The 15,193-nt window shown below is 44.2% G+C and overlaps 1 protein-coding gene across 4 annotated transcripts in view; it reads right to left on the bottom strand.

Annotated features, from left to right (window-relative positions):
* The window catches only part of CNTN2 (contactin 2), a 66,896-nt gene that overhangs the window by 30,572 nt on the left and 21,131 nt on the right, over window positions 1–15,193 (bottom strand). For all 4 annotated transcript variants that reach the window (XM_083618195.1, XM_083618197.1, XM_083618194.1 and 1 more), the window contains exons 2-4: window positions 11,755–11,869; window positions 3,507–3,651; window positions 1,079–1,254 (exon numbers count right to left, since the gene is read on the bottom strand). In XM_083618195.1, the coding sequence (XP_083474321.1) occupies window positions 1,079–1,254; window positions 3,507–3,651; window positions 11,755–11,809 (376 nt within the window). In that variant the 5' untranslated portion in view covers window positions 11,810–11,869. The remainder of the gene's footprint in view (window positions 1–1,078; window positions 1,255–3,506; window positions 3,652–11,754; window positions 11,870–15,193) is intronic.

Here is a 15,193-nt window from a genome sequence, read left to right as displayed (position 1 = left end):
AAACAGAATATCATCTGATGACCTGCGCAAATAGGAGGAGACAATCCCTGAGGTAACATGGAACTAGGGCTGAAAGGTTAAAAACACAACCCAGTTTTGTCTGGAAAGTAGCAGGAAGCCAGAATCAGAAATAAGCTCCCGGCAGCTGGCGCTAGTTCACAGCCAAGCTGCCCCAGAACAACCCCATTTCCTAAACACACTCTCTATTTAGCATTATGCATGCAGCAGTGATGGAACTTCTCACATCCACATACTCATCAAAATAGCTCATATCTTTAGCATCTTGGCTGAAGTCACATAACCCTTGTGGTAATAATAATAATAATAATAATAATAATAATAACAACAACAACAACAACAACAACAACAACAACAACAATAATAATAATATATTTATGCTCCACTCATTTATGCTCCCAACAGAATATTAAAAACAAGATAAAACATCAAACATTAAAAACTTCCCTAAACAGGGTTGCCTTCAGATGTCTTCTGAAAGTCAGATAGTTGGTAAAAGTTCCCTTTAAAACATACTTCAAGAACTTTAACCTGGTTATGCTTGGAGCTCTCACAACACCATCCTTCACTTGCTCAGTAAAATGTTAGCCAGTTTTAATCCATGCTGGTGTCCAGCATTTGGCCCTCCTGAAATAGCTGTGATATACATGGGCCACCTCACTCTCCTTAGAGGGGCAACGGTTCAGAACCATTATCCAAGTGCCTCAATTCCCACAGGACGATGAAAGGGACTGGGGTCCTCATTCATGTTCCCCCCCTTTGTTTGTCATCCACTGTCCTCATCTAAACGCAGATCCCTTTGGACAAATAGAAGGGATCATGCAGACCATTTGGGTTCCCCGACCAGCTCCCTTAAGTCCCCAGCCTCCTCTATCATCCCTCTGCTCAGCCTGCTCAACTTGTATGATTTCTGAGGGCACATGCCAGCATATCCAATTTCTTGGAGCTTCACTGCCCCCCTGGCTGTGATGCTGCTGGGGAACCATGGGTGGCACATTGCTTGGCTCCCTTCTGTTTTATTCCTCTTGTGCACCAAATTGTCTTCAGAAAATCCACTTACAGCCAAAGCGAATGGAAGCTTCTCTGCTGACTACTGTGCCCACCGAGTTGGATGCCACACACTGGTAGGACCCAGTGTCTTTGGCTTTCACTGGGTTGCTGATCACCAGGTTGCCCCCGTTCAACCTATAACGGGAATCTGGCTCTATTTTGATCTCTGTGCCATTCATCTTCCACCTGCCAAGACAATGGTATTTGGTTGGAGTGGGGAAAGAACAGAGTCATCACAGCTGCACATTAACATTGTCCTGAATAACAACACACACTGGCATTTATGGTGTACACAAAAACCCTCAATAGGACCTATTGTAGGACAGTGGCTGAATGGTGGATGCTGTCTCAGTAGCTACAATGCCAGCCCAGTAATCAGGGGGAGAAATGGCTGCACTTTGTCGAATGCTAAAGAAAATCCAAATCTCAATGATTATTCTAAGAGCCTTTAGGCTGTGTTTTATCTCACCAGGAAGCACATCACTCACCAGGGTTGGCCTCAACATCTCTGACTGGGTTTGTTTGATACTGCTATAAATTATTTAACTTTGCTCTGCAGGCCTTCCTGCTATCCAGATCTAGCCTTCTGAAAAATGCTCTCTCAATTTGCCCTATCCTGTTCATGGATGCTTCCAGACAGGGACCCTTCAGCAGCGCCCAACCATTGCTATTCTGCTTCCAGAGTGGAATAACAATGCTATTCCCAGACTTCTGTAAGGAGCTCCACTTTCCCCAGCCCCAAATGTTTGGAAGGGACACTTTGGAAGGGACATTGAGACCATTGTGTATTGGGGAAGGGTTAAAGCAGGCATAGGCAAATTTGGCCCTCCAGATGTTTTGGGACTACAACTCCCATTATCCCTAGCTAACAGAACCAGTGGTCAGGGATGATGGGAACTGTAGTCCCAAAACATATGGAGGGCTGAGTTTGCCTATGCCTGGGTTAAAGATTCCTTTCCCCTTCATTGCACTCTGAGTCATGATTCCAAACCCCAACTACAATTGGGGCGGGGAAGAAAAATAGCAGGCTAAAGGAAAAAGGACTTAGAAAGGGAAGAGTTGGAGTGGATTCATGGAGAGAAGAGACAGACCAGAGAGGGAAAATAACTACAGAGAAGGTAGGGAACCTATTTCAGCCTGAGGGCTCAGTTGGCCACCTAGTCCAACTCCCTGTAATGCAGGAATCCTCCCCACAGCTGTCCCCAGGTGGCCTCGAACCACCAACCTTCCAATTAACAGCCAGATGCAGTGACCCATTGCACCACAGATGCACTAACAGAAGACGACTTATCTGCAATCTCGGCCCTGTGTTGCTTAGTACTAAGATCAGAGATTCCTTTGCCTAATGCTACAGAGCATATCTCCAATCTAACAATTAGATTTTAATCACGAGAACTTAGTAGATGTGCTGAGCCATTGGTCAAAGCAAGGCGAGTAATGGTAAGTCAGAAAATGACATGGAGTGATTAGCAGGTGGGCAGGGCTTATTGGGAAAGGCCTGGTTGGCCAGATTGAGGGATGTGGTGGGCTACTTTAAGCTTTTGGACCAGAGGTCCCCACTGATGAGTTAGAGCAGGCTTCCTCAACCTCGGCCCTCCAGATGTTTTTGGCCTACAACTCCCATGATCCCTACCTAGCAGGACCAGTGGGCAGGGATGATGGGAACTGTAGTCTCAAAGCATCTGGAAGGCCGAGTTTGAGAAAGCCTGAGTTAGAGCAACCTACCCAGGCCAGAATAGCCGTGCAATAGGCCATTTATGTTTGTTGAATTAAGCAATTATTCCACTGAGTGAAAAGACCCTCAGGTTTTCTGAACTCAAATGTGGGGAGGAAGCTGAGCAGGGAAATAATGAAACAGAGTTCAAACCAACATATTTAGTCTGCAATCCTATATTTACTTTCCAGAGAATCAGCCCCATTGAACTCTGCAGGACTTACTCTTGAATACAGTGGTGCCTCACAAGACGAAATTAATTCGTTCTGCGAGTCTTTTCGTCTTGCGATGTTTCTCGTCTTGCGAAGCACGGTCCGTCGCAACTGCACCTCTTCAAGCGGCTTTAAGAAAAAAGTGAACAAACTCGCAAGGCGTTTTCATCTTGCGAAGCAAGCCCATAGGGAAAATCGTCTAGCGAAGCAACGCAAAAACCGAAAAACCCTTTCATCTTGCGCGTTTTTCGTTTTGCGAGGCATTCGTCTTGCAGGGCACCACTGTATAGGAGTTTAGAATCCCATGGACGTCAACTGGAGAGAGTTAGAATGCGCTCTTTTCCATTTAATTCAATGGGACATAAAATGCTTGCCTTTGGTCCCTGAGATGAATGGGCAGGACAGCAGGGTATGTGTGAATGCAAAACAACAACAAACCATTGCCATACACTTGTGTATATCGCAGCCATAGGCTTTCCAACAAAAATGTTGCTATGATCACGTAACCTCACCTATAGGTCGCAGGAGGGCTGGCTCGTGCTTGACAAACCAACAGTATTTGCTCCTCTGTTGATCCTTCTGGAAAGATGATGTTGCGTGGTTGTTCTTCAAAGATTGGCCCATAGTTTCTTAGAGTACTCTCTGCTGGCCGCAACACTGCACGAGAAGGTGAAAGAAATCTGAAATGCTCAGACTGAGTACAGAACAGAAGCAGTAGTTTTTTTGTTCTGTTTTTGTCTTTGTATGTTTATGTTTGTTGTGTTGTGTTTATATGGAAAAAATAAAAATATTATAAAAAAAAAAAAGAAGAAGCAGTAGGAAACACTTAATCAAAATGACAGCTGCTGCGAACTCTCCAGCTTCAGCATTCCACCAAACAGAAAGAGGTGTTGTGATGCTCAAAGCCTTGCAAAACTGTATTTCAGCACCTGCTTTGTATTTCCTATTCTTCAGGATGATCACAGCAAGCACAGGCCCTTTGCAGTGGTGGCCTCATGTCGACAGAACTCAATCTCAAAGGATGCACACAAGCTCTTTCCAAAGAGGCCTCCAATGAGTTTTTATTTTGATCTGCTTTTTGTGAAAGACACTGGGGAAGGTTTAAAATGGTTGTTGTTCTCTTTTTTAAAAAAAATATTTTTTATTAACCGACCAATCAAATCAAATCACATCACATAAATTCCGAATTACAATGCCGAATTTTAAATTTTAAATTTTAAATGGTTGCTGTTCTCGATGTCAGATAATGCTAAACTTCAGTTTGTTTTATCTGTATTGCTGAGTTGACCTGGAGGTATTATATACTGCTCTTTAATGCAACATTTCACGTGTTTTTTATACGTCATGTGGTTGTCATGATGCTGATGATGCTGGTTGCGTATTACCTTAAGAGGGCTTTTGTTTTGAAAGGTGGCATAAAAATTCTGAAATAAAATTAAATACTGAACGTTCCTGAATATTGAACTGACATAGATTAAATCAACCATTTATAGTGATCCTATTTACAATAACCATGTAAAAAATCCAAAAATGCTGGCTGGTTGAGGTTCTTAGTTAGAGTTGCAAGATCTTCTTCCGAAGATGGGACCCAGGCCTATTTGCTGAGGCAAGATGCAAGAGCTTGTCTCAGGATGGACCATAGCTCAGTGATAGAACATCTGTTTTGCACGCAGCAAGTCCCAGGTTTAATCCCTGGTATCTCCAGGCAGGGCCAGAAGATATTCCTACCCCAAACTCTGGAGTGCATCTGCTAGAAAGCTGAGATACACCTGAGCTAAATGGACTGATGAACAAGATAGAGCTATGCTCTGACTTGGCACAAGGCACATTCATAAATTCCAGCTGCTGACACAACATTAGACTTGCTTCTGTGCACATCTGAATTTTCAGCTGCTAAGTCAGAAAGAAGCCAGGATTACCCATGACTGAGGTATAGGATGTGAGTTGCCTTTTCATATTATATCTGCCTTCGCTCATGTTAATTCTCCCCACCCACCAGTTTTTAGTAATCAAAATATATCACAAAAAGAAGCTGTTCATCCATCTTTGTTTCAATGTGAACGGTTATGACAGGCATATTGCTGCGTCACAAAGCTTTGTGGCTCCTCAAAACGAAATCTATTTCAGAACCGCCCAGCTTTCAATCATCAGCAAAGCTGTAGTAGCCGGGGTGGGAAACAGAAACTCTGTGCTGCATCCCTGACTCATTGCCATTATCTTGAAAGCGCCTGTTCTGCCACTTGAAACCAATTCCCAGCCCTAGCTAGTCTGTTTCATTATGTGATGAGATTAGAGCTCTATGAAGCCAGTAGGCTGGCGGGAGGCTCCCAAGTGGTTTAGAATGGAGTTAATCGCCATCCCACCAGTTAGTCCTCTCCCTCCTTTGTTGCTATGGACAGGATGGCATTGTTTCAAACTTGCCGTTCTCATAAGCACCATATTTTATGCAAGAGTGGCTTCCGACCAGGGGAAAGACCAGCAGGAAAAAAGTTCAGGCTCACCAACCCCTTGACTTGGAGATCTCTTATTTTATGTCTGGGCTGTTTCAGTTTATGCACAGGAAAAGGCGGGGGGGACACACTAACCTAGTTTCAGCAGCTGCCTAGACATTAGCCAATTATACATCGCAGCCACCTCATGCAGCGCTAAGCTAAGCCAGTTATTTTATTATGTGTAGCTAGCAGGGACCGATCCACGTTGGGCCACATCTCTCGCTTTGCTTAAGTGTTCCTTCCAGGCTTTGGGAAGAAAGGAGTTTATCCTTATGGGTTGGTCTTTCTAGAGTTGCTGCTGGGCTCACCACTTCAGAATAAAATAGTGGAAATATTATAAGATACCAGCATAGGAAATGATCTTATACTGAGTTTGATCACTGGGTCTGTCTAGCTTAGCAATGTCAACACTGACTGGCCGTGTCTCTCTACCTGGAGATGCCAGGAACTGAACCTGGGACCTTTGGCACGCAGAGTAGGTGCTCTACTGAGCTGTGTGGCTTCCCTGATATGGACACAGTGGCTAACAGATTCAGCGAGGTCTGGCATACTGCGCCTTGAGAAATACGCCCGCAGTTGAAAAACGAAGCAATGATATCTAAAACGAATCTCCTTTCTCCAGGCTGCCCTGCTCCTCACTCATCTATTTCTGTCATTTGTGAAATCTATTCTAGAAGGGGATGCTTCAAATAAACTCACAGGAAAAGGTGGGAGAGGACATTATAGGAGGGTAAATGCCATGTGAATGCAGAACTGCTCCTATGGCAAAACAAGACTGGGAGGGGAGCCCAATTTTAACAAGGTGGAAGTGGAAAACTGCCCCTCGGCTTATCTCCCCAGAAGCAGCATTTCCCTCAGCAGAGAGCCAATACTAGAAGTAACTTCAGGAACAGCCCTTAGGGAGCAGTGCCGAATTAAACCTTTTGGGGGGCCCTAGGCAGTTAAAATATCAGAGGGGGAGGGGGCTCGCTATGATGTAGGTTTCTGAGTCAATGGGGATTTCTCTTCCAAATTCAAATTATTGCAAGATCAAATCAATATTATTTTGATCTGTTGTTGCGGGGCTCCTAAAAGGCATGGGGTCCATGGGCCAGTCCCTACTCTGCCTATTTGGTAATCCAGCGCTGTTAGGGAGAGGGAAAATGGTGAAACAAGCTGTGGGAAAGGGAGACTTCTCTAATTCTCACCCACACTCCTTTTCTGTGGTTAAAATTGGATCCACCCGCACCCTAGTCTTCCTATATTCTACGTACAGGTGAAACCTACAGAACTGTCACCATCACGTCAAGTTTAGTCCCGTGTATTATTATTATTATTATTATTATTATTATTATTATTATACATTTATATACCACCTTTATATTCCAAGGATCTCAAGGTGATGTACATGGTTCCTCTCCTCCCCTTTTCATCCTCACAACAACCCTGTGAGGTAGGTTAGGCTAAGAGATGGTGACTGGGCCCAAGGTCACCCAGTGAGCTTCATGACCGAGTGAGGATTCGAACCCTGCTCTCCCAGGTCACAGTCCAGCATTCTAACCATTACGTCACACCGTTGTCAGTTCCACATTCATGCACATTTAAAGCACGTGTCTTTCAACAAATAGGTACCATAGTTTACCTCTCATAGAGCTACAGTTCCCAGGATTACTTGAGGGAAAGCCATGTGCTTTGTGCATGTCGGTTGTGCTTTAATTGTATGGTGTGGATGTGACCAAACAAAAAGGGGTTTGTTGATTGTAGAGAATACATCTGCAAGTATGCCAATAATGGGCTCCCCACTACCTTTTTTCTGTGGTGGGGGGGGGGTACTTCGGTAACATCCAAACATCCATGCACCACTTGTGCTGAGAACAAATAACACTGCATTAATTGAAAACAACAGAAAGATAAAACAATAATAGTGACGGAAAGGCCCATTTGCTCCTACTTGAGAGTGGAAAGAGGTATGTTTATCCCGTCTCGGCTGGAAGTGGCTTTGTCCTTGACACTGAGGGGCAGCAGAACAATAAGGGTGCAATATTGACTTAAGGAAGATTGTAATCTGCTAATGACATTCCAGTATCTAAAAGCAGATGTACTTAAAGCTCAGAGTCATCTGTGGGGCGGGTGGTAGCCAGGGAGGGGGGGTGGAAGGGCAGAAAGGGACAGGATTCACGGAGGGTACTCAAAACGCAATAAATAATTCATGATAATTGCAAGATATTTTGCGTTCAAAAGCCCTGTTTGTTAAACCTCAAGCTCCTGGTTCCAAATATCAGGGGAGTGTGTGTGTGTTTTTTTAAAAAAGAAGATTGCAAAAGCAAAACCTGGCTAATCTCCCATTTTAATTCTGCACAAACTCTGCCTTCCCTGGCCATGTCCCCTGTTGCCCTCGTCATATGTCTGTGCAAGGGCCGTGGAGTACAAGCTGTCAGGTATTGATCTTGGAGCACGCAAGAAGATCGGCCAAGTCTGCCCACCTGAGATTTCAAGGTGTCTGGGTGAAACAACAACGTGTGATTCAAAAAGAAGGTGGGTGCCAGTGCGATGGAAGGGCAGCCTGTGTTTGCAAAACCCGCAACAGGTCCTAGGGGAGGAAATGCAGAGGCAACGTAATATAAAATTCTCATGGTCAGTGTGTTGCCTTTTCCAGTTATCACATCTACTGTGTTGACTGGAGCATGGCTGGAGCAGCCGTGCGTGAGCTACTGGAGGACCACATCATGCCACCAGTGGCAAAGAGAGAGAAAGATTGATAGGACAGCCAGTACAAGAGATTGTGAAATCCTGTGCCATTCAGCAGTAGCTTGATGCGCAGTAAAAAAAAAACCCACAAAAAAACACAAAAAACAACTACCCATTGTTTGTGTGCAAACCTTTAGTTGCTCATTCTTGTATATTATCAATGCACTATAAAGGCAGAGCTGTAGAGACTGGGTGAAAAACTGGCAACCCTACCAGCAGCCTGCTATTGGGGGAAGCAAAGCTGTAGATCTGAGGAAGCTATATGAAGCTCTCTTCCTCTGAAAGGAAAGGGGCGCCATCATTCATGCAGCAGCTCCATCACACTGATGTCTACCAGTTGGCTCTTTGTGGCTCAGACAGCATTTAGTACTCATAAGCAGATCCATTTTTTTGAAATATTGGATTATTCAAACCTATGTATAGCTTATGAAGTCAGAAATAACAGGCAGAATAAATGCAGCTACTGCTCAGACTGGCTTAAAGTTCCAAGACAAACACAAAGCAGTAAATACAGTGCTTAAGACTTATGCACCCTTACAAGGGAGTAAAGGGCCTTACTTCTGAGTAAACACGTTCAGAAGTGTGTTGTAAGACTGCACTCCTAAGCACACTGACTTGGGAGTAAGCACCATAGAATGCAGTGCAGTTTACCTCTGTGTAAACATACATAGGATTGTGCTGTATGCACCTGTCCTTTCCTGAATTTTGGCATATGAAAAGAGAAGGTAGACATGGCTTGTAAGAAAACCAGAACAGATCTAAAGAGAAGCTCTCACAATGATGGACAAATCTTCAGCCAGTAACACTGTGATGTTTCTGAGGCTTCTTCTTCAGAGCTATTTCTAGACTCTCTTGAACAATTATCTTGCACTTGGTTTACCATAAAATCTTATCACTGCATTACACAAGAGCTTCAGTCCTCCCTAGCCGAAGTTTGCCAGTATTGTACAACAAAACAGAGGCGTAAAGGATTTTGTCTAAGGTTTGCAACAATGCTTTCTAAAGCTCTAAACACAGAAGAACAGGCAAGCCTATCAATTTATAGTCACTATCAATTTATAGAACAATTCAACTCCTATTTCCTCAACTCTGGCTGTGTGAGAGTTTGAGAGTGGGGAGGCAACTGGAGCTCCTTGTTTCACTGCCCAAGGAAAACCTAGCCAAAATATTGGTTTTCCTTTCTGAAAAGGCAGTCTTAATTTGGGGTACCAAGCTCTAGATATTTTCTCAAATCTCGAAGATAAATCTTAAGCCAACACCATTTTGGGATGAAGCCATTTCCGACCGTCTTTCATCCTGGTTCCTTGTTCATGCTCACAGTGAGAAATTTCCACCCATCCAGCCATCGTTATACTGATCTTTTTTGTCATATGTTAACAGCCATTAGGAAATGCTCCTGTAGGGCTTTGTAGATGACTTATTCCTTATGGTCTCTGCTTGAGCACATACAAGAAAGTCTTCTAAATTCAGCTGGTTAACAGCAAAACCTAGCGTTGCCTTGATGTCGCCAACATATGTGGGTCAGACCAGTTTCCACACAGGCTAATTGCCTCCTGAACTAGGCCAGCCACCTTCCCAAGAGACTCAGGCAACATTAAAAGGTAATTAGATATTTATAAAGGACATCGAAGCAGCCTCTCCCCAAGATGATGAATTAGCTCCAAGTCATTATCTAATTCTCAGCCATCTGAAATGAAAAGCCTTCCCACTGAGAGATCAACCTTTTAAAGTGTAGCCGGAGACATCTAAGAAACAGCAATAGTTTGGATGGAACGGAAAATGGAGATTTGTGCATTAAGGTGAAGGATGGAGAATGGAACCAGTAAAAGGAGACTGCCGCAGCAAATGGGTCAATGATAATGGCATAGAACCAGCTCAGTGAGCAAGAAGATGGTCCAGAGATGATGTTCAAATAGTAGGGGCATGTTTTGGTTCTCTGTGTACCCCAAATTAAGAGGTGAATCAGTGTGATTCGGGGAAGGTCCCCACATTTCTGAGGCAAAAGTGCAGTTCCCAAGGTGCATGAGGGATTTTCTAAGTTTCTGAGTTGCTCTGTGGCCTCGGCTCTCCAAAAATACATGGCTGGTTCCCTGCCTGGAGAAATAAAACCAAGCTTATTGGGGAAATGCCCAGAGCTCAAGAGGGGAGAAAGTGGAGAAGTAATGGTTGGGGAATCTTTTGCTTGATGGACAGGGCTAGCTTTTAATCAGAGTGAATTGTTTTCCCAGGGCACTCCAATCACAGTGATTTGGAGCAACAATTAAAAACTGCATACCCACCAACATGTCAAGGCCGAAAACTGGGACTCGCATGAGGTTTTAGGGTGATGTACAGACCCCCAAAACAGGGTGTCCCAATTTAATCAGGACAGTTGAGGGGTATGAAACTACATTTGTCTTTCACGTGGATCTATGCCCTCCCTATGCAAGTCAATGGATATAGCTCAAAGAGCCATCATGGGGGCAGATGCCCACCCCCGGCATTGATTCTTGGGATAACAAGATTCTTGCTTGGGGCATAAAACTTTCCCTTTCCTGTCCCGTCCCTCCTGCCCTTCTCCTGTGCAAGACAATGCAAATATATTTCTATCTCGCAGGGAGACAAGGTTGTATCCCCCCGCCAACTGGGGAGGATAATGGCAAAAGCCTTGCCCTCAACATTGTTCCTTGGGCAACAGGGTCATAGCTGTCTCCCCCCCCCCGTGTGTGTGTGTGTGTGTGTGTGTGTGTGTGAGAGAGAGAGAGAGAGAGAGAGAGAGACTCTCATCACCAAACAGTAAAGTTTGCCCTTGCAGGAGAAGCAGATATGCTTTGTAGCATGTCTACAAAGGGACGTTTTAAATGCTTGACATTTTACTGTGTCTTTATATTTTTTTGGAAGCTGCCCAGAGTGGGGCAACCCAGGCAGATGGGTGGGGAATAATGACGACAACGACAACGACAACAACAACAACAACAACAACAACAACAATTTTCCCTTGTGGATTGGAACCTGGAGCACAGTTTTAAGCAAAGACTGGATAGAAACAGGTAAGAATTTTTAAAAATACACAGGCAAATTCTGGGGCCTGTGCATCCCCTATCACATACATTGAACATATTGTAAAATGCAACATGCCTTGGTTCACTGGCTTGGTTCCCCTAATTCAGGGGTGGGAACCCAGTGGCTGTCAAATATTGTTGGGCTCCAACTCTCACTATCCTATCGATGATCAGGGATGATGGGAGCTGGACCCTGCGGTATCTGAAGGACTCTCGGCTCCCCACCTCTGCCCTAAGCAGTGCATCTAGCTGTCATTATCACTTGCACAATAAATGCAGCAGTCAAATAAACTCCACACTGCAAATATACATAAGCCAAATTACATTTACAAAATATATATGGTCAACGATAGAATTCATGTTAGCAGATAATTTCATGTTCTGAATTTTAGTTGAGAGTATGAACAGGATTGTTCCTTCACTGGCTTTAGTCCAGTTAGTCTCCAGGCTCAGCCTAAAGCTGGTCCTGACCTTTGAGCCAAGATGGAGGAAGCTCTTACCTGTAAAAGAGACGACGGCTAATGAAAACAAGACAAGCTCCGCAGATGCTCCCATTGTAGGCTTCAGAATGGGTGCTACAGTTCAACAAACGGAACGGAGGAGGCGAGTGCAATTCTGTAAGACATGGATGAGTTTACTTGTAACTGGTGAGCAGGATTCAGCCTCCCAGAACAGAACTCAAGCTTCCCATTACCTGCAGCCATTTTAACTACTTAATCTTCATATCAAATGCAGTTTGAGATCTTTATGGTTTTTAAGTTTCTGTCATATTTGATCCTGAAGAGGTACACAGTTTTCTTTATACAAGTTTTTCTGGGACCTTTATCTAATTCCTGTTTTTGATGCCAGTTAATTTCTCTGATTCAGTTCTCTTTGCCAACTTCTCTCATCTTAAACTTCAATAATAAAAAGCCAGCTGCCTCTTCAGTATCTTCTCTAGCTCCTAAGCTGATTTTTTTCTATCCAGCATACAAAAAATAATGTCATCTACATGTAGATCCGCCCCGCTGTCTCCACAGACATGGGGACACCAGCACAGGTGCAAACATATCTTGCAGAGCCAACCCCCTCACAAAGGATAGCCTGATTGCTTGCCCTGTCTTGGGAGTGTGGCCACTTGCCACACTAATAGCTGTGCCTGCCCCACTCTTCAAAAGGAAGGTGCAGGGTGTGTGTTGCTTGTTGGACCAACATCTTAGCTTGCTCTTAGCCATTTATCCTTTTATGTCCCTACTGAACCTTGTAACCTGTAGTCTGCCTTATGTACTGATCTGATTTGAGTATTAAAGCTTTTGGTAGAAGTACAGAGCTGGGAGTTTCAGTTCTTCATTTCGCAGGAAGGGCCAGGACAGCCCACCCATGAGAAGGGCTGAGGCAGCTGCCTCAGGTGGTGAAAACCCATGAGGTGGTACCCATCTGGTCGCCCCGCCACTTCCACCACTGGGAGAGAAGTGGTGCCATTTTCTGGCTTCTCACAAGATCTTGCCAGAACCCACTGGCGCCACTTTGCAGGCACTAGGTAAGGGATGCTTCTGTGGGGATGGCGCAGCAGCGGCACTTTCCCAATGTGCCTCAGGTGACAAAATGGGATGCGCCACCCCTGGCTAGGACACTTTGGAGGCAGAGCTGGTGTTGCTTCTTGCAAGCAACCACTATTTTTATTGAGGCAATGCTTTTTCATCTAAGTAATATAGCATTAGCACAATGATGAAGAAGTTTAAAATCAATGATAAAAAACCAACAATCAATTGCTGACAACAAAACATTAGAGGCAAGGATGAGGCACAAAGATACACAACAAGTCATATATTATATCAAGATGAATGAAAATCAAGCAACATAACCAAGAAAATATGAGTAGCAAAAGACCGCAAGGTGTAAATATTACCAACTGTCACCAAAAGGTGAAGACATTGGTATTATTTGAGAGTCCTCCTGCCACCCTTTCTTGTGTGTCATTGTTGCCCTGGAATAAATACCAAGTTGAAATGAATGATTCCGGTCTAGATGGATCTTTGGCCTCTCTCAGCTGACATGCTAAATTAATGTTTGTTCATTACCTCCCATACTTTCCTTATCTAATCCTTTTGAGAGGGTAGCTCCAGCTGCCTCCATTTACATGATTGAAACAGGCAATTTTTGGAGCCAAGTAAGGCTGCCATTCTTAAAACACTTACAAAGGAGTTCAGCTCCACTGAACATACTGAGACTTACTTCCAAGTAAACAGGGATATATGATCCTTGTGGCAGTGGCGGAGCTTCATGCTCCGGCACCAGGGGAGCGGAGAGCAGGCGGGGGTGCGGCTGGCGCGCATCCTGGGGGCATGGTGTGCTGCCTGTGAGGACGTGGTGTGCGTCCTGGGGGCGTGGCGCCCAGTGCGGGTGGGGGGGGCAGCCACAATGGCCCCCCACTGGGATCATGCTGCCGGGGGCGGTGCGCTCCCCCGCACTCCTCTTCCTCCGCCAGTGCCTTGTGGTGATACAAGGGATAATGTTTCCAAGTAGTAAAGGAACCTAGAATCCTTTTGGACATGACATTTCTAATTTCCCCACCAGTTGCCTGGGCAATGGAGCATTCCTACTACCATAAAGTGGTAAAAAGTATGCACTTCCCTTCCAACACATAGGACTATATTGATGGAAGATCCTTTGTGTGATCTAGTTAAAGTACTATATCATCAATGCATGTTAGCCCTGGACGCTATGTAATAAGAACAAGGTTCCTCTGAGCAAGAGCAGAGTACCCTTTTTCTTCCCACAGAGCAAACACAAATGACCCCTAAACATTTGCATACTGAGCCCTGACACTTTTCATAAATATGCCACTACAATGAAGGTACGATGCTAGTAATACCAGATTCCAAAGCCACTTCATTCAGGCAAGTATCATTGCCCAGAATGCAGGATACACATACCCTATTCCTTTTGGAATCTGAGGTTCTTTGCTAGTTCAAATAAGAAACAAAGGCTGACCCAAATCATCTGAAAATCCAAAGGTTATTTTTAACATGACATTAAATACCTTGAGTCTTTCTGGTGATGCACATGTAAGTGCTATTAATGAAGGCAGAAGGAGGAAGTGAGCTGCTGTTATGAACTTAGGTACATTTCAACCCATATGGATTCCACATCTGAATTATAGACACATGGCTTGCAAATATATAAAGAAAAAGAAAATAAACAACTCTTATAGCATCTCATGGGAAAACACTAAGTCTGCACCTCTTGCACCATTATTCACTTGGCCTTTCATGACATTTCTGCCACGTGAGGACGGCTTGCTGGGCTTGCATTATTTGCGACTAGGTTCACCACCTGCACAACACTTCTTCACTCAGCTGTTTTTCTCTCACAAGAGTAAAGCTAAGCAAAACACTTTCCATATTAAGAAAAGCAAATTTGGAAGGGGGAATCAGAAGAGAGGGTAGCAAAAGGGCAAGTGTAGGACACGGATTCTGCTTGCCATACAACCTTGGACAAATCAGTTTTTAAGAAGTCCTGATTGTTGCAGTACTCTGTATTGTATAATAGATATATAACATGCATATTCATGTATATTTAAGTAATTCACAGGGTCTGTATATAAACTAGTATTGACAACACAATGAGCCATGAATGAAAGATGTGGCATAGCCGCCTTCACAATTTCTGCTCCCAGACTTCAAATTCAGCATGCTTGGTTTACACAGTAGAAAGACAGTATCACTGGGTACAAGTCCTCTGGGATTTGCAAAGTCAGCCACCTGAGCCCTTCCATCTCTCACAGCCATCGTGGCAAGAAATCCTTTCATCTACGCTGTTTCGAAGATTCATCCACTAACCTGTTTAATCAAAAAGCATCCAGATTTCATCTAAAATCCAATCATGATAATTGCCTTAAAACCAAGGACTGCAGTTTTGTGCATGTTGTGAAGTTCCAGGCCATGAGCTAGATGCAGA

This window comes from Podarcis filfolensis (assembly GCF_964270895.1).
Source record: "Podarcis filfolensis genome assembly, chromosome: 6".
Classification (NCBI taxonomy): Eukaryota; Metazoa; Chordata; class Lepidosauria; order Squamata; family Lacertidae; genus Podarcis; species Podarcis filfolensis.
This window is presented reverse-complemented; position numbering and strand designations above follow the sequence as displayed.